Consider the following 19,001-nt stretch of genomic DNA (forward strand, 5'->3'; position numbering starts at 1 on the left):
AATTCTGTGCCATCTTCTACAAATATGCTTGTAACCATAAAGAGCATTGATTAGCCTTTGATTAGCAGAGAAACCCTGTAACATCAGGAAATGTCTCAAGAAATGCAGAGCATCTCATCTGAAAAAAATGAAAAATCATCAATGGTTGTGCAGGAGTCAAAAGGGAGGCTTCTGCCTTCGTGGGAAAAGTCAGTCTTTGAAATTGTCAAAGACCAAAACAATAAAGAGCAATTAAAAAATGCATCTGGAAATAGGCAGGTAGATGGAAAGTCCTTATTGTGAGAGACTTTTGCCAGCTTACAAAATGAAAGCAGAGCCTCATTTCTCTAAGGGAGATGATGAGTAAGTGAAGAGCTGTCAGGTAAGGGCCATGTTTGTATTCTAAATCCATCAGCTTTTCCAGAATGGAAAAGCACACAAAGCACTGGTTTGTACATGGTGGATCCACAGGCAAGTTTATGTACTGACCCTTCAAGAGTGCCACTTTCTTAGTGCTACACCTTCACAGATGTTTACAACTGCTTCAGCATAGCTGCCATGTGGAAGCTCTCCATTACAGCTACTATTATAGCCACTAGAAAACCACTGCCCAGGGGAGACTCCTTGGTTTTGAGACCATTAAGACCCATGGCTGCTGTGGTGACTCAGACATTTGCTAATTTAAATCTCATATTTGAAGCTGTCAGGTCAACACAGCTGATGCATATGCATCCTGACAACGTGCTCTGGTTTTCCTACCCAAGCATACAGTATTTGAACACTCCCAGTGCCCTGGGCAGCTGCTTTCTCATCACAGGCTCCTTGCAACTGTCCATTACTTGTCTCAAGGTCTGGTCTCACTTTTTTTTGTGTGTTCTCTTGGTCCTTCAGCTGACAGTCATCAGATGTTACATCCAGTTTTTGGTTTGCCATCACATCTCCAAAATAACTCCATTAATTTTGACAGTTTACACATACCTTCATTTATTGATGGTCCCTGTTTTGGGGCAGAGTTCAGCCAGTGGTGATGACAGAGCTTTGGGGAAGCTGAATAATTCTGGATCAGTAAGGTCTGCTAAGTACATGTATATGTGGGTGTGTATATTTCTTCCTTCTGTTGGTAAGTAAAGCAAACTAGGAGAAATGTAGTTAAGGGAGAAAAGGCAAATATTTTCTTTAGGATTCTGAGGTGAAAGTTGATTTAACCATACAGAGAAAGAGGACTGAAATATCTTTTCTGGATTTGAAAACTGCTAACATAACATAGGCTCTGAACCACATTTAATTGCATTAATTTTAATGATGCTTGAAATGCTTAATTCAGGGCTCTGAACTGAAGTTTACAGATGGATTCACTCTAAATCAAATCAAACTCTGCCAGCAATACTTTCCACGTTTAGACTCCAGTACTAGAATTTTACCCTTGCAGTAGGCTGCTGAAGAAGAAGCTGTGTGCTTTCTTGTTGCCTTTCATGCAACCTGTTAGATGGCTGCTGGTTATTGTCATGAGAGTAAGAAGCAGAGGGTGAGAGTAAGAAGCAGAGGGTGAGAGTAAGAAGCAGAGGGTGAGAATCAGCTCAGAGCAGAGGAAAGCACAAAGCCTCATTCCACAGCTTATTCCTTACTGAGGTCAAAATTGCTGTAGTGGCGAGATCATCCATTATCCATCTGCCAAGGGGAAGTTAGTGTCTTCATTAAGCAGCCTGTGATTGTAGAATACTGAGTGTTTTGGTACAAAGAGGAGCAGCAGCTGAGTCAGTGGTCACATAAAAGCATTGCATTGTGAGCAAGAGTGACACAAGCAAAATTTCTTGAAAGTGCCTAAAAGGTTACAGTCAGGTGAAGTGAACATTTTAAACCATGAGTATACTTAAATGTTGTGTTCTTAGTCCTTGTCTTATGTTTGCTGGTTCTTCCATTGCTTGCAGAAACAAGTCTGCTTCACAATTTTCCATTTCTTGTTGCTTTGCTAGATGGAGAGGAGGAGTGTTTTTAGTGAAAGGAGCAATGCAGCCCACTACACTAACTCAGATGATGAGGAAGATGGCTATGATTCCCCTAATGTCAAAAGAAGGGGGGCTTCAGTTGATGATTTCCTGAAAGGATCAGAACTTGGAAAGCAAGTGAGTAGCCTGGTCTTGCTATTGTGTCCAACATGAAACAAGTCTTTTTATGGAGCTCAGCAGGCTATCCAGGTCGCCATCTGATTATTGTGGCTGTGTTGGTAAACTGTACAGACAAGCAGCTAAATTGTGGGGAGGAGGATGAATGTCCTGTTATGGGAGCCTAATGGGAACTGAGTGTTTGGCACCACACATCTCCAGATCATTACCCTGTGCACTGCTCTTGAGCACTGGAAACTGAAAGACTGGAATAGAAAATGTGAGTGGAATGTCATGTTTGGGCTCTAGGCTTTTCCTATGTCATGTGTTGCTGGTGCATATGAAAACATACCCTGAAAAAAGGGAAAGGGGAAAGGACTTTTTTGTTCTCTAAAAGCCATAACCTGTAATTCTAATTAGCAGAAAACCAGCACTGTGTCTATTTCCCATGCTGTAATGAACAGAAAGATGTTGCCAGACAAATTTTTCACATCTATGCAGTTTTCAGTCTGATCTCACTGAAAACAAAGTAATTTATTTCATTACTTTCAAGAGAAATGTAAATTCTAGCATAGAGATCTTTTCTTATGTCTTGGCATAGTCAGATACTTTTGTTAGCCAAACATCTGACCTCCCATGTAGAAGGGCCCAAGCAACAGCTTTCCATCCTGTACCAGTTCTGAAACTTTCTGGAATTTTGGTTCCAATTAGTATGGAAATTCCAAGTGTTTATAAATGTATAAACGTTGCTCCAAATTTCCAGCATCCTCAATATGTCACTTCAGGATTTTTATAGAATCATAGAATCAACCAGGTTGGAAGAGACCTCCAAGATCATATGGTCCGACCTAGCACCCAACCCTGTCCAGTCAACCAGACCATGGCACTAAGTGCCTCAGCCAGGCTTTTCTTGAACACCTCCAGGGACAGTGACTCCACCACCTCCCTGGGCAGCCCATTCCAATGGCAAATCACTCTCTCTGTCAAGAACTTCCCCCTAACATCCAATTTTGTTTAGTCCCATCTTCTCACGCAGTGATTTTTAGAATGCATGCACTCAAAAATGAGAATCATAGTTCTTTCTTTAGTCAGAAAAATGGAAGAAGATACTGTTTTATGCAAGCTGTTGATATGCTCTGTAGACAGATAATCAGGATGGGGGTAGAAATTCAAATACTGAAATTCAGAGACAACCTGGGACATTTTCAGTGCTAGAAACCAGGGGAAATTACAAGTGCATGGAAAATATAGCCATAGAGGTTTCACTGGAAATCTACATCTGTAAAAGCAGCCAGTTATTGAACACGGGGTATGAATGCCCTGTTCTATACAAAGTTAATTGATTGCAAGCAGAATTGTATAGTTATTGCTTATATAATATCTTAGTTACACTTTGTAACTCTTAAAGTAGTGCTTGAATTAAAAGCCTGCTTTAAATAATTGAGTGCCTGTTATTAGAACCACAGTGGATGAGTCTTGCAGACAGCCTCTGTAGTCTGATTGCCTGGGCACTCAGAGCTGTAGTGCAGCAGTGAAGCACTTAGCTTGGCAAGTTGTGTGGCACTGTGCCAGCATAACCCCCTGTGATGGTTTGGGTGTTACCTGTCCCCCCCCCCCCGCCTTGGAAAATCACCCTGACTAGACTCAGCAGCTCTGGAAACTGAATGAAGCTTTATATTTACAGCTTAGCACAGTATAAAAGCAGAGAGTTACCAGAGAGAGAGGTGCAACAAAGCCCGGAGAGCAACTCTGATATCTATATTTATGTTCTTGTTCTTATACATCTCAGCAAGCCTATGAGTGCAGTAGACATCACCACTGTTTCCTTTTCACAACCTATCATCTAATTCTTCTCACCAAAACATTCTAGCTAGCTTCAAACTAGCACACCCCCTCAAGTCTATTTGAACAGAGCTGAGAACAGGAGTGCGGGAAACAGGACCAAGAGTCTGCTGGACTGGAACTGATGAAATAATAAAATTGAATGTAAGAGCCACAAAGTTTAGAAGTGAAAAACAAAGCATTAAAATATCCTCTGATCTTCAAACTTCAAAAAGAAACCAAAACCATTGTGAAACTGCACGGGCTTTTTCTTTTTTTAACTAAGATGACCCTAATATAATGCATCCAAAGGATCTGAAAACATTTATGAGCTTGGCACCAAGAATTACTGCTAAAGGCTTCACCCTCCAATCTTTTTAGTTCCACAGCAAAGAATTAAAAGAGGAGAAACTGCTTATTGCAGGCATTTTCTTCTCATTGCTGGGATTGATTGGTGTCAGCCTGTTCCATAGCTGAGGGAATTGATCTGGTAGCACAGAAATTACTGCTTTGTTGGTATTGCTGGGGGAAGGAATGCAGTCGTTTTGAGCATGCTGGTACTTCAAACATTCTACTGCTCTCTGTCAGATGACTCCATTCGGAAATTTGCCCTTGGAAATACAATGAGTTTTGTTTATGATCTGATCTGTTAGGTGTAACATTTATCAGAGGCCACTCCCATGTAACTTGGAGCGAGTCCAGAGGAGGGGCATAAAGATGATTAGAGGGCTGGAGCACCTCTGCTATGAGGGCAGGCTTACAAGAGTTTGGGCTCTTCAGCCTGGAGAAGAGAAGGCTTTGAGGAGACCTTACAGTAGCCTTCCAGTATCTGAAGGGGACCTACAAGGAGTCTGGGGAGGGACTATTTACAAGGTCTTGTAGTGAAAGGGTGAAGGGTAATGGATTTAAACTGAAGAGTGGAGAATCAAACTAGGTGTTAGGAAAGGGTTCTTTACAGTGAGGGTTGTGAGACACTGGAACAGGCTGCCCAGGGGGGTTGTGGATGCTTCCTTCCTGGAGGTGTCCCTGCTTATGGTGGGGGATTGGAACTGGATGATCTTCGAGGTCCCTTCCAACCTAAACCATTCTGTGAAACTTCAGCAGTTCAGTAGGACATACTTTTTTCTCATCCTCCTACTAATTTGAAACTTGAAGGAACTTGAAGTACTTGGACTAATCTTACAAGACAATTCATGTTTTAATCAGTCTATTTCTACAAAGTTTAAAAGAATGAAAGCTTGAAGTTGTATCCACAAGCTATATCACACAATGATGGTTATATCCTGCAACAACCAAATGCTGATCACTTTTAAATTACATTGTGATGTAACAAACAGCTGTGAAGAACAGATGATATGTGAATTATCCTGGGGCTTTTACAATTTGGTCAGCAAGTCCATTGATGCATGAAGGACCTCTTTAAATCAAGGGAATTTAATCAAGGCTAAAACTACATTTGGTACTGTGAATGCAAATGTCTCTTTTCTATCACCTATGTGATTAAGATTGGATGTCTTGAATTTGGGAGCATAAATGGGCAAAAAAGGTTTCTCTCCTTTCTCTCCTTCTCTCCATGATCTCTCCACTAGAACACAGCAGCCAGCCAGATGACGTACTTTGCATGTGGTTATTAGTGTGATAGTTAAACCTAGGAAATGCTCTAGTCCTCATTGGTGTTAGAGAAGGATTTTCAGCTTTGCAGTCATTAAAGATTTCTTCTTTCTTTTCTTGTCAATTAGCCTCACTATTGCCATGGTGAAGAGTACCATACAGAGAGCAGCCGAGGGTCTGACTTGTCTGACATTATGGAAGAGGATGAGGAAGAGCTGTACTCTGAAATGCAGCTGGAGGATGGAGGAAGGCGACGAGTCAGCGTGACTTCACACAATGCACTTAAGGTAAGTGACTGCAGGGGTGCCTTAGGAGTACCTCCATATGTCAATTCTTCCTTCAAAGCATTTCCTGTAGTCAATTATGGATTTTGCAAGCCATTAAAACTCACACTGCTATATAGACCTAGAACTGGGCTGAAAACTGTTTATGATGCCAGAGCCATTTTAATACATTTGTTACTATTTTTTTTCCCTTTTCATTATTTGGTAGCTAATCTTTTAACCAACTGACTGTTTTCCCATATGTAATTGCTGGAGTTGCAGTTTCTGTTCTGTATCTGGGGACCTTTCACATGTCTGTACAACAATATCCCACGTGTGCTATCAGGGCAGTGAGTTCAGAGCAAGGAGATGTGTATAAGCATAGATACATGTATAAAAACTTACATTTTTCATATCTGAGTAGTTTGTCCCTGCATCAACTGCTGTCTCTTCTACAGGCTGGAGAGCACACTTGTGCAAAAGTGAGTTGGGTCAGCTTTTGTGATAAATGAATTATTAGAAGTCCTTGTGCTCTGATTGTTAAGGAATCACTAGAGTCAGTAGGAAATAGCTCTCAGAAACACCGCTTTAACACCACACAGGAGTATTTAAGCACAAAAGACAACTTCAGTGTAACAACTGAATCAGATATAGGATGTTGAACCTACCCAATGCAGAATGTATATTTGTTCATGTAAGTTGTGTTTGCTTTTTATGTGTCTAGAAACTACACCAAATTGTGTTTTCATAGAAAGTTGGATAGCTTTGAATGATAGGGAAACCCACATGTGGGGTTTTCTTTCTTCCAATACACTGCTATTCAACTAAAACCCAGTATTGTTTTCTTATGTAATTTTGACCATTCTGTAACTGCTTTCATGTACTATAAATTTTATCCTTTTATTCTGATATTATCCAAAATGAGACAGGTAATTTTTCAAAGGAACAAATAATCAGTGTGTCTATTATGCTGCTAACAAAGGTTGAAACTGAAATCCTTCTGCATGCTGCTTCTGTCCCTTTCCACTGGGAGTAAGTGAATTATCTCTGGACTGTTCTTTATGCATCAGAAAGTACATTACTTCTTGGTCTCAAATTAGTATTGCCAATGTTGATATTTAAATACAAAGGTCCAGACTCTTACTTGGTGTAGTAAATCAATTTACACATGTTAAAGTCTGCTAAAATACTTCTCTGGCTGTAGAAGTGTACAGATGGTTGAGTCATTCTGCAGAAAAGGAGTTCAGAGCATGAGTGCTTCCTGGGGAAGGACTCATGGATGTCTCAATCTTACCTGGAGAATGTGGCCCACTCTGCTGATATGTTTTCTGATGTAAAATGCAGGTTAGATTCTGCTCCCACAGGGCTTGATAGTATCCCCTTCTTTCTAGAGCCAACTTCACTTTGCAGCATCAGTAGTTAACAAAAACTGGAAAACGTGTTTGCTGAATTTTCCATAAGTAGATTCCTGATTATCTTACATCTGGAATTATGCCAACCATGCCCTTGCAGCTGTAATTAAGATGCCCCCAAGTAACAAGAAAACATTTTGCATGCAGATGCATATTTGCTTTACTGGGAGATGACTATTCTCTCGAGAGGTTTCCTGATAAAAAAGGCTGGCATGGATGAGCACAGGGAACATTCAACTCATCTGATGTTAAGTGTTCTAAACTGTGGGATATCTGAGCTCAAATCAAAACTATCCTTGTTCATATTTATTGACTTTTTTCCCACTTTTATGGCAGGTTCTCTTGAAAGTTTCACAGGTGTCATACACATTTTAAAAACTAAGGAAAATAAATGAAACAAATACAGTCCTAAAGTAACTTAGAAAGTTCCTAATGTCTGAAAGGGGAAAACATTCAAAAGTCTATTCAGTTTTATGTGTTCAGAGAGAGAGAGAGAGAAAGAAGTCATGCTGAAGTCTCCAAGATGATCCTGTCATTGTTCATGGGTGCTGTTGTGTTCAGAAACCTGCCTGATCTGGGCAGTGAGTAAAGGACAAGGAGAGGTGAGCTCTGTCATGGAGAAGCTATAAACCACATCAATCAAAACCAACACCTCCTGCAACACTATTCTCTCTCCTCATAGTCCAACAAAGGTACTAGATAGGATTCTTCTGTCACACCAACCTGTGTTTTGTGTGAATCGTAGAATCAGCCAGGTTGGAAGAGACCTCCGAGATCATGCAGTCCAACCTAGCACCCAGCCCTAGCCAGTCAACCAGACCATGGCACTAAGTGCCTCATCCAGGCTTTTCTTGAACACCTCCAGGGACGGTGACTCCACCACCTGCCTGGGGTAACAGAAAAATCACAAAGGTATCTGTCCTGTTCAGGATGTTTATTTTACCCAGGCTGGGATAGATTTTACTTACTTCTGGTAGAAGCAGTGACTTTGCCTCTCTTCTGCTCGTAGGCTGATACTCAAATACTGGGTTTATCCAGCAGTAGCAGCTCAGGATGAGTTTTGATGTCAGTGCAGACTAAGTGACAGCAGAGAGCAGTCTGCTTCTCATAGTTCTTTCTGTGGAAGCCAAACTTTTTTTAAGTGGTGCCATTTTTAAACAGTTTTACAAAGGAAACTAAAACTTCCTTAATGATGTCTGCAGGATAGCTTTTCTCTGGCAGGAGATTTAGGAGTGTTTGCTCTTCACATAGGATGCTCTAACAGATGCAAAGCCAGCAAGCTTGCTAGAAGAGAATTTTCATTCTCAGATATGGGTTCTGGCTGCAAGGAAAAATTAAATAGCTATTTGGCATGGGGCGAGGAACACACCAAGCATCAGTGCTGTGTCTTAATACCATTCTCATTCACCATGCAGCTTTTATTGCTTTGTTTTAAATGCATGAGTTTATTCTTGTTAAGATCATCACTCAGTCGTTTGTACGGAGCCCTCACGTTGTATCTGACACCCAGCAACTTCTTAATCACATCTTTATTTTTCAGAGAGTCTCATTCAAAGCATGACACGCTTTTCACTAAATAATCTGCATGTCTTATGTTTGCCATTGCTCTAAAACTAATTCTGTCTTTATTTTTCTTTTCTTCTCCCCTTTCCCTCCCACTTTATTTTTGTCACACACTGTTTGTTCCCTATCTGGTTTTTAACATGACATAATCTTAAGGAGTACGCTAAGACCACTGAAGCCACTTTTTTGGAACAGCCTGACTTTTCACAGCAGATACATCACAGTAAAAAGCTTTTCAGTATTCCAGAAGTAGCTGAAGAGGATGGTGAATACTCTGAACTGCTGTACAAGCAGGGTTTAGGTATGCCCTATAAAAAGAATCCCACAATAGCTAGAGACTCTAGACCACCTAGGCCCTACAATCAAGACCAGCAGCACAACTTCTGGTACCCAGCCAAGCACAGAATTTCAGGCACGGAGGACTTTGCCGCAGAGGACAAAGGATGCAGATATAGCCGGTCCTTATCGAGGAGCCCAGACAGTGGACTAGACTGTGGAAGTGAAGAAGAGGAGTCTCGGTTTAATTTCCGATACACTTGTGATTCGGTTTCTGCCAACGTGGCCTCTAGCTGCTGTGCAGAGACTGCTCACTGCTCCTGCAGGAAAAGCATGAGGCCTTTGCTTGCTCGCAGGAAAACTTTAACCAGACAAACCAGCATCGAAGAAGACTTTGGTGACCTGGGGCCTTCCTTTGTAGAGCCCAGGAGTGAACAGGTCAAGCCCAGTTATGAGAAAAAGTATGAGACTCAGAAATGTAATAGAACAGATAATTTCTCTAATGAAGATGTTCAGGGAGGCTGGAAGACCGACTTAAAAATGGCTGACTCTAGGGCAGCTGGCCTGCTTGCAAAGCCATCCCACAGAGATGCAGAAGACTCTCTGGTGTGTGAAATAAATCTTCCTTCTAACATCTGCTTGCTGAATCAGTCTGTTTTCTTTTGTTTGTTCTTCTTCTGGGGGGTCGTTATTTATATATATTTTTTTTTCCTGGATTAATTTTCAGAGTCCATCCTTTGGACCTAATCTGCTACATTTTCCCTTTTTCTTTTTCTTTTTTCTCTTTTCCTTCTTCCCCATTCATTTTAATTTGCTATTCTTCATTTCCCTTTGCAGTTCTCTTTTGTGTCATGCCGAAATCAGTTTAATTTGCTTCACAATGATTTTCCTGCAGAACCAATTACAATAATGGCTGCTTTTATTAAAGGACAACTGAATCTAAATTTTAATTAAGGGTTAGCTGAACTATAATTTTTTTTCCAAAAAGACTGTTTTTCTTTATTTTGCCCATCTAAATGTTGTCTTAAAAAACACCCTCTACATTGTAACTGGAAAAAAAATATTTCATCTGTTGGTTTTTTTTTTCATTTTTTTGGTTGTTCTTCTTTTTAATGTCAAGGAGTTCATTCCATCATATTGTTTTTATTCAGCTCATTCCTAGAATGTTCAGGATATCCTCCTTACCATGAAACATCTCTGGACAACAATCAAGATTCTCCCCCAGTATGCCAGTGACCCAGATTTATGGAGTCACAGTTTTCATCATATTTCCATTTTCTGCCTTAGCTCTGTAACTACTTTGTCGTCCTTTTTAGACCATCTCTTCTTGCCTTTGAAGTTGCAGACTGCATCTCTGCGTGAGAATGCAGGCAAACAGCTTCTTCCAAAGGGAGAGGCCAGGGCCGTTCCCTATCTTCCAAGGATGCCTCTGTGTGATCTTGCCTATTTGCATTTCTGCCTATTAATCTATAAGAGAGTCTCCACGCTTTGATAGATGCATCCCTAGGTTGCCCTGCTCCCTAAAGACCAAAGCAAGTTCTTTACACCCTCAGTCTGCGACAGTCCAGAGTGGAAACCTCAGATCTAATACATCTCATGTAAGAGTAGAAATCAGCTGCCTGCTCTTCAAGCCTAGCAGTTTATGCTCAAGTGATCCTTAGCAATTTCTCTCATTAAAATCAGTGCCCAAGCTGTACTAATCTCAATGGTTGCATCACAAACTCTGGAGAGCATTAGAACAGTGCTGTTACTTATTAAAACAGCACCATTTTCTGCAAGGGTAGTGAACAGAAAGAGACAGCTGTGATGTGAGACGAAGTGTGTCTGCATTCCCTTCTTCGTGTCTCAGTGACCTCTAAAAGGCTTTAACAACCGAAGGCCGTAGTAGAAAAGCTGTGTGCTCAAAGCCAGAAGGACGTGCACTTAGAATCACTCGTTCACATGCTGCAAACTGGACAATGCTATGTGGCCACGTACCCAAAAGGCTTCCCTTTTCAGAGCACTCCAATCTCCACAGCTCTCATGACTGGTTGTGCTACTCCTCAGAAGACTGTAACATCATCTTAGCAGCAACAACAAAGGCAAAAGAATATTAAACACAAAATTCTGCTTTGCTTTTCTTTTCGTTCTGATGTGTGACTGCTGGTTACAAAACTCTGCCAAAAATCAGGGAACCATTTTTTTTCTTTTGCAGGTTTGCCAGGCCACAGTATTTACTTTTCAGCTAACCTTTCAGTTAAAAGCTAAGTTTAGTTGCCTTTAGCGCTTATGCTTCCAAATGTGATTGACCTGATTAATGTCCTACCATGTAAACCATAATGTTACCATGCATGTAACTTACAAACCTGTTTTTTTTCTGTTGTGTTTTTTTAGCTTTTAGGTAATCCATCATCTGCAGGACGGCCTGAAAGGGTGGAGCATGCAGGGCGAAGGTCCTCTCATGGCAGTGCAGTGCCACAAAGGTCTCGACCAATGTTGGTCCCTTCCATTGGTTAGTTGGACAGATTGGTGCATTTCTGTTCTTTGCAGCCTCAGAGTTGGGAAGGTGGTCCTTAAAAAAGGAAGCAAGGCACTTGTCTTGTACCATGGTTATTCTTAGTTTAAATGGAAGTAGAGCGCTCCATCAATATATGAAGGTCCTGGGGTCTCACAGGGTAGTCACTGACATCACTGGAAGTCATTTCATTGAGTTTTGAGGGTATTGAAGCTTTTCTAAGCTTGCTTAAATTTAGATTTTACCTAAGAAGAAATTTACAGGCAGGCAACTATATAATCAGTGAAATGAATGTACCTGTTCAGCCATCCATTCAGCCATCCATCTTTTCATTCATCAACCATCATTTTGCATTCACTTTCCATTTTCTTGACTACTTTTTGGAATTTATCAGGAAAAACGGAAGCTGCTAAATATAACAAGTTAGTAGAACTTGCACATATTTACTAGATTTCCTGTTTCTTACAGAATTATTGCTATCTTGGTTTACTTACACTTTATGTGCTGGTGTGTACCGGAAAATCCAAAAAGTAGTGCAGAAAAGATAATGGAATCAAGATGCTATGGACAAATACATATCTGTTAAAACCTGCACTCTTTACTGACAAGTGAGGGACATTCACATTGAAAACCAGGAAACAGAAGCAAAACAAATGCAGAAAGAGTTTTGTTTGCTGTTTGGAGAACTTGACTTTATGAAGATGTAAAATTGGTCCAGTTCCTGACCCCAACCTGGACTTTAATTTCTGCTTTTCACATTCTATAATTCTATATCATTAGGAGGAGAAGGAGGCAGTGTTAGGCAATTCTCATCTGACATTCATGTGAATAAGAGATACCAAAAGTGGGGATTATCAGAAGGAAGGAGGCTAATCACTAAGGAGTGTTTTTATTTGTAACTATTAAATACTTCCCCTTGCTTTCAAAGACTCAAACATAAATGCTTGTACCATAAATTAAAAGTAAAATCTCCATAGTGGACACAACTATTTTGTTACCTAGAAAATAGCAATTACGACCTACTAAATCCACATATCCCCTGTAATGCATGAAACTTCAGTGTCTTCAATATGGGATGGCTGGTCAGAGGCTGATTCTTGTCTTGCATCCTGGTGTAAACCAGGATAATCTTCACAGATGTCAATGAAATCACACTGGTATGAAAATGGTATGGGGGAGAATCAGCTGCCAGGAAGGCTCTGTTGACAGTTTACTATTAGCTAAATCAAACAGCTCTCAGTTGATGGTGTGAACACTTAGATTTTCATGTCCTCTTTACTTCCCCCCCCCCCCCCGCCTCTGAAAGTAGCCTTTTGTCCTCAGGCATACAGATTACTGGTTTATGTTTGGACTACTTATAGCAAGTTTTGTATCCAAGCTCTTTCTCTTATATTATCTGCTAAAACATGATATTATCTTCTTTTTTTTATGACTAATGAGAGAGTAAACAGCCTTGTTTAAATAAATCCTTTGGGTTTCCTTTTAATTAAAAAATAAGGGATGCAATTAAATTTATCAAAGCTCAGTTTCTGTTGTCAAGGTTAAGACACAGAAATTTAAGTAATGCCTTCACTGTTTATTAGCTCAAAAGCAGCAGCTTAGGAATCTGATAAAGACATTAATTTTTGATAGTCAATCTATGCTCAGATGAGTAATTAAATTGGAAATACAAATATTTTATTTCTTGCAGTGTAACTAAAAGAATGAACAAGGGTATTTTGTATTGTTGGCAATGCACAGATGCTCTTTGGAGATGCTCTGTTAGTAATAAACCACTAAGCATTATATACAGCATCTAACAGGAAAATTATTTACTCTGAAGCTGTCAAAATATGCTGTGGGTGTTAGAGATTGAGACTGACTTTTTTGACTGAAAGACCACTAATTACATTACTGAAAGATGTCTGCAATATGTCTTACTTTCAGCATCATACTGCAGTAAATCACTCTGAGGATAAACGAATACAAACACCTGATACAACTCTGCCCAAAAGTTGCTCCCTGTAAGCATAACCTAGGAGGTATGAAGCATATCAACAGCTTAGATAAACAAAGCATGGTAAAAGTGAGGTGTCCAAAAGCATGTAGAAGAGCTTTGTGTAAACTTGAGCCTGCTGTTCAGAGCTCCCACTGACAAAGGAAGCTTCCCATGAATAAGGGTTGCAAGTATGGGTTTTGAAGAAGGAAGTTATTACAGCTGTGTCATTATAGTACGTAGCCCCACAAAGTGAAAAGCAGAGTAAAAAGGAAGGAAAAGGAGAAAGTAAATACAATGGAGCCAAAGTTTAAACCATTTAAATAAATAAAACTGGTGCTGGCCTCAGGATATAGCTCAAAAATGTGGATTCTGAATTTCTTGGCAGCAGCTTATTCCTTTAAATGTAGGACTTGAGTTTTTACAGAGTTATTCATCTAAAGAGTCCCTTAGTGACAGAAAATTCTTAGGGCAGCTCTAGGAGGTTAAATTTGTGGGAAAGACCTGCAGAATTGTCATGTTCTTAGGATTCCTTTCTCCAAAATGTTCTGGAATTTAAATCCATTGAAGTACTTTTTCCATTAAGATATAAAGACTTTAGATGAGTATCTTCTTGTAGGTAGGATTTAAGTAAATTAACTAATTTTTGGTTTTAGGTTGATTCTTTAGAAGGTGAAACACAGTTTACAGTGCTCTTGACCTTGCAGACCTGGCAGGTAGGTTTGTTTAAACCTCCTAATGAAAGATGATTCCTAACCAAAGATCTAAATGATTCCTAACCAAAGATCTAACAAGCAGTATTTACAGTGTATGGATTTTTAAAAAGCACAGAATTCAGGTGCTTTAAGCAAAAGGAGGTGCACATTTCCATCATTCCTCTGCTGAAGGACTTTTAGAGGCTGAGCCATCTGGCAGAGCTTATGCAGTCTGTAGCCTTCCTGCTGTACGCAAGTCAGAAAACAAGGTAGGCAAAGCCTGCGGGCAGGAGCCTCCACGAAGGCAACTCTCCAATGCTGTTTTAATAGATCATTCCCTTTTTCTCCATAGAAATTACAATGGACAGTAACAGTGAAGGCGGTCGGTCTCGGTCAGGTAGTGAGGGAAATATTTCACCTGTAGAAGAAGAAGCAGCTTATTATCGCAGCACTGGTGGACACAGGAAATGGCCCCAGCAGCGTACCATGGCCGCTGACTATAGATACGGTATGCCGAACGTTGTTCCTCCTTTGTGACAGACACCTTGTAGAGCTGCGTGTTAACAGGCGCGGTGTGGGGATGACAGCCTTGCATGCAATGCAGAATGCCAGGGGAAATAGCTCTTAAAGCCTGCTCCCAGGTAAGTTTCTCCAGCTCAGCTGTAAGGGACAAACAGCCCTTTAGTCCTCTGTCCTGAACCTCTGTGCGGCCACCTTTCCATACTCGACTGAGTCCAAGCACACTGCATTGCATGAACCTTTGTGAAGCTATGCTGCTACTAATGCCAGTCAGTATTTACTGTACACACCTGAGCAACCATTCATCCAAATGAGCACATCTCCTCTTGAGCCATGTAGACTGGACAGGCATGAACAGTAGCTGGTATAGCACAACTCAGCATCCCATGAAGTTCTTTACCATGAGGGTAGTGGAACACTGGAACAGGTTGACGGTCCCATGCCTGGAGATACTCAAGGTGGGGCTTAACAGGGCTCTGGGCAACCTGATCTAGTTGAAGATGCCCCTGCTTATTGCAGAGGGGGTTGGACTAGATGACCTTTGGTGGTCCCTTCCAACCCAGACCATTCTGTGATAATAGGAAGCAGTCACCAAATGTTATTCTGATTTTTGGCTTGGGCTACGTGAACGTTCAGGGTCATTTCAATGACTACAGAACTGGCTGTGTCACTGGTTGAAGGCAAAAAAGAAATCATTCTTATTTTTAGGAATAGGTACATCACAATGACTTCTCTCACATGAGTAAAGCAGTTATACCCACTACTGATAGTATTTGTTGCTTCATCAACATAGAACTAGTTACATGATCAGCAACTCATAGTTCCGTAACACAGTAAATTGAAACGTTTAACGCTTAACCCATCAAAGCAGCCCAGACCATATAGAGAGCTGTAAAAGAGATTAAGGTTTTGTTGGTATCTGAAATGAAACAGAAGGGGCCCTTAGAGTTTAGGTAAATTATAATCTGCCACTGAGTTTCAAAGCAAAGGTACCTGACTGCTTGTGTATATTGCTGTAGGTGTAGTGAATTCAAGGCAGCTGTGGCTGCAGCCATGCATCAGTTGGGAATCTGAGTGGCTGCAGCCAAAGACTGTTCTACATACACAGTTACATGTGTGTGTGTAGTTGTATGCTATATGTATATGCCTCTCGAAAGAGTAAGCTAAGTAGCTCATGTGCTAATCAAGGTATTTGCGCTCTGCTTCACTGAAGCAAACGTCACTATTCTGAGTCAGATTGTTACAGGCCAGTGCTTTTAACAGAGATCATTTGGCCATAATTCATGTTTGCACCCAGTCCCTGTTGACCACAGTTGGAGTTGGTTGCAAAATTAATTATTTTTAAATTTAAAACCCAAATCAGAACACTCCTTAACCCACCTGTTTCACGCTGCCTGGTGGGCCCAAGTACCAGCCTCAGAACAACTGCAAGCTGACTGTGGGAGGAGAACAGAGCAGAGAAGAGTCCCATCCTTTGTGTCCCATCGCTTTCTGTCCCACATGTGCCCTTCTCCCACACTTCTTTTCTGTGCTTTGTGCCTGCCTAAAGCTTCTTGGCTGAAATATTTCCCTGCCCTTTTGCTGTTCTGCATTTTCCCCTACTCACATTCTCTTGCACTCTGGACTCAAGAATTAGTAGCTGTTCCCTTAAAGCTGTGACCCTCTGGAACATCTTTTTTTTCTGGTAGTTTAAAAATATCAGTTGTTGAACAAAATGCTGCATCTGACTTAAGAGGCACAAAAGAGGACTTTTATCTGAAGTGTTCCATATTGAATGCTCAAACTATTACCAAAAATGCACATCTTTAATTTGCTGGAGAATGATTACAGTAAAAGTTGAGTTAATGTGAAAATGTGTTTGGGAAGATTTTGATTTGGTTGAACTCCATTCTCATCATAAGTCATTACATCACTTTCTCAATTTACTCATTCTGAAGGATCTTCTAAAGTGGATGCTAAGTGTTGAGTCAGCAAAGAACAAAAGACTCCCACGGAGCTTAGTGGGACTTGCACAGTAAGCCATGTTTTTGCCAAGTGGCTCATGATTTTGAGGGCTTTGCTTTGGGGGCTTGATATGAGGTGAAAAAGTCTAATTTTGGGGAAAGTGCTGCCACTTTCCAAACAAAACTAAAAGCCTTGGAAACCCCTCAGTCCAAACACTCATTTTAAGATGTTTTAGCCTGACAATTTTCTAATTCAGTTTTACTGAAGTCCATCCTTAATTACATTGTTGAATCATGGACTAATTGCATTCTTCGAGTCACTTGGAAAGTCTGAAAAATATATGATGCAAAATGTCAATTCCCACTGTTCATGTCCAAATTGATTTGGTACCCTGCAGTGGACAGAGTTCAGTGCAGCATCAGGAGTTGGGAGATTTGTGGATGATCTTTCCTAATGAGGCTGAGGTTAAATGCAGCCCTTAGCTAACCATTTCTGTTGAGGTTTAATACCTTGTGTTAGCATTTGGGTTGGGGCACTGCTGGCTGTGCTTAAACAAAATCATAGGCAATGGGGTTCCCAGCCCTGGTATAACTAACAGTACTGAAATCTCTTTCTTCTTGCCTGTCTGGAGGGAAGAGGATACAACCATGTCTTAAACCTGCTACCTAAAACATGATATGTCAACACAGCTGGGATGTGCTTGCTTGTGTCCATGAAGAGCAGAAGCAGCTGTGCTGGAAAACAGGGAGATCCAAAGCATGGGTTTTTGTTTTTTTGCAGTGCTGGTAAAGCCTCTCAGACTCATCATTATGTCACTCCTGACATGCTTCATGAATTTAGTAACAAAAAACATAAAGAAAACATCTGACCTGTATTCAGCTGTGTACATGTCAGTGTGGTGCAGACCAGCACCACAAGCAATGCATGTGGATTGTATGTGCTTTAAAAACAACCAACCAACCAAATTGCTAGCTTGAAAGAACCCAGCACCAAGCCCCACAGGACATGCCTTAACTTGCTGGCTTTCTTTCCCTGAAATGCCATATGTGTTTCAAATACTAACTGGAATCGTGGAAAGATGGAGCCAGCTTGTGTTCCTGACTTGTTCTTTTCTGCCTTTACTCTCCTAGATGGCTATGGTGGTCATGACCATCTTTCTCCAGACATGTATGAAGAATCAGAAACAGACCCTGGCACAGAAGACATTTCCACTCGAATATTTGTTGCACTCTTTGACTATGATCCGCTGACGATGTCCCCAAATCCTGATGCTGCAGAAGAAGAACTGCCATTTAAAGAAGGACAGATCATTAAGGTGGGATCTAAAACCAGAGGAAGCAAAGGATGCAGATTTACAAAAAGGCTTTTGTTCCCCGTGGGGAAGGTTGTGTGATTAGAGTCCAAGGTTTTTTTTTTTCCTCCAAAGGTTCATGCTTTAAAACTCCCTGCATCTTGAAACTAATATGTAGTGCTAATGGGTTAAAAATAATTGGGCAACGGGCAAAAATCTCAGAGCTGCTCTAGATAGGGCCAGATTCAAGATGCTAAAATCAGAATTGTGACTCTGAAGCCCAGCATTCCATTGCCACAAATCCTGCAGGAAAAGCTGCTTCAGACAGGAGATGTCTTCCCCGCAAAGGTACCATAAGTGCTTAGTGTTGTACCTTCAGACCTGCAAGAGCTACTGTGGTTTTTCAATGCTGAGTATACACGTAAGATTAATTAAGTCCAGAAGTTAGGCATTTTTCTTCTGGAAACAGTGAAAGCCACTCCTTTTTCTGTTTGGTGGAAAATAAGCAAGCTGCCTGCCTTAGTGCGGGATGGAGAAGCCAAATCATCCCTGTTTCAGGGCAAGGCATGGTGTTAGGCTCTGTCAATGTTTTTAGCCACCCTTCCACCCCAGCTTGCCTCAGCTCATGATAGCTCAGCTGCAAGGCACATTTGTTCAGTCTGCCATTTTGAAGTGCTGGCAGATTTTCCTGTGGTGTCAGCAAACACATCTCCTCCTGCAGCCTTGCGTCCAATCGATCTGGTGCAGAATGAGCAGAAATGAGACCAGCAGAAGGAGCGGCTGCTGCTAGTCCCATGGTAACGGCGATTTCAGAGTGATCTGAAACAGAACCTGGAAGAACATGGACTCCTTTCTTACACCAACCATTTCAAAGACAATATAGTAGCCTGAGCTGTTAAAATACTGCCTGCCTTCCACTCTGCTGGATTGTGCCCTAACACAAATGTCTGTATCCTAAATCACAGTTTTTACAGGCTGAACAGAGGTATCTTGCTTACCTGTTCACATGATAAACGATCCATGCCAACAATATGGAATTTAAGAACTCCTTTTACT

At 41.0% G+C, this 19,001-nt stretch overlaps 1 protein-coding gene across 9 annotated transcripts in view; it reads left to right on the plus strand.

The window, feature by feature from the left end:
• The window catches only part of RIMBP2 (RIMS binding protein 2), a 128,739-nt gene that overhangs the window by 99,344 nt on the left and 10,394 nt on the right, over window positions 1-19,001 (plus strand). For 4 of the 9 annotated variants that reach the window (XM_064168792.1, XM_064168787.1, XM_064168783.1 and 1 more), the window contains 6 exons: window positions 1,953-2,102; window positions 5,642-5,800; window positions 8,908-9,633; window positions 11,401-11,518; window positions 14,544-14,699; window positions 17,785-17,969. In XM_064168792.1, coding sequence (XP_064024862.1) covers window positions 1,953-2,102; window positions 5,642-5,800; window positions 8,908-9,633; window positions 11,401-11,518; window positions 14,544-14,699; window positions 17,785-17,969 — 1,494 coding nt within the window. The remainder of the gene's footprint in view (window positions 1-1,952; window positions 2,103-5,641; window positions 5,801-8,907; window positions 9,634-11,400; window positions 11,519-14,543; window positions 14,700-17,784; window positions 17,970-19,001) is intronic. The other 5 variants (XM_064168788.1, XM_064168786.1, XM_064168791.1 and 2 more) reach the window with 3 other exon arrangements.

This window comes from Pogoniulus pusillus, chromosome 30 (assembly GCF_015220805.1).
Source record: "Pogoniulus pusillus isolate bPogPus1 chromosome 30, bPogPus1.pri, whole genome shotgun sequence".
Taxonomy (NCBI): domain Eukaryota; kingdom Metazoa; phylum Chordata; class Aves; order Piciformes; family Lybiidae; genus Pogoniulus; species Pogoniulus pusillus.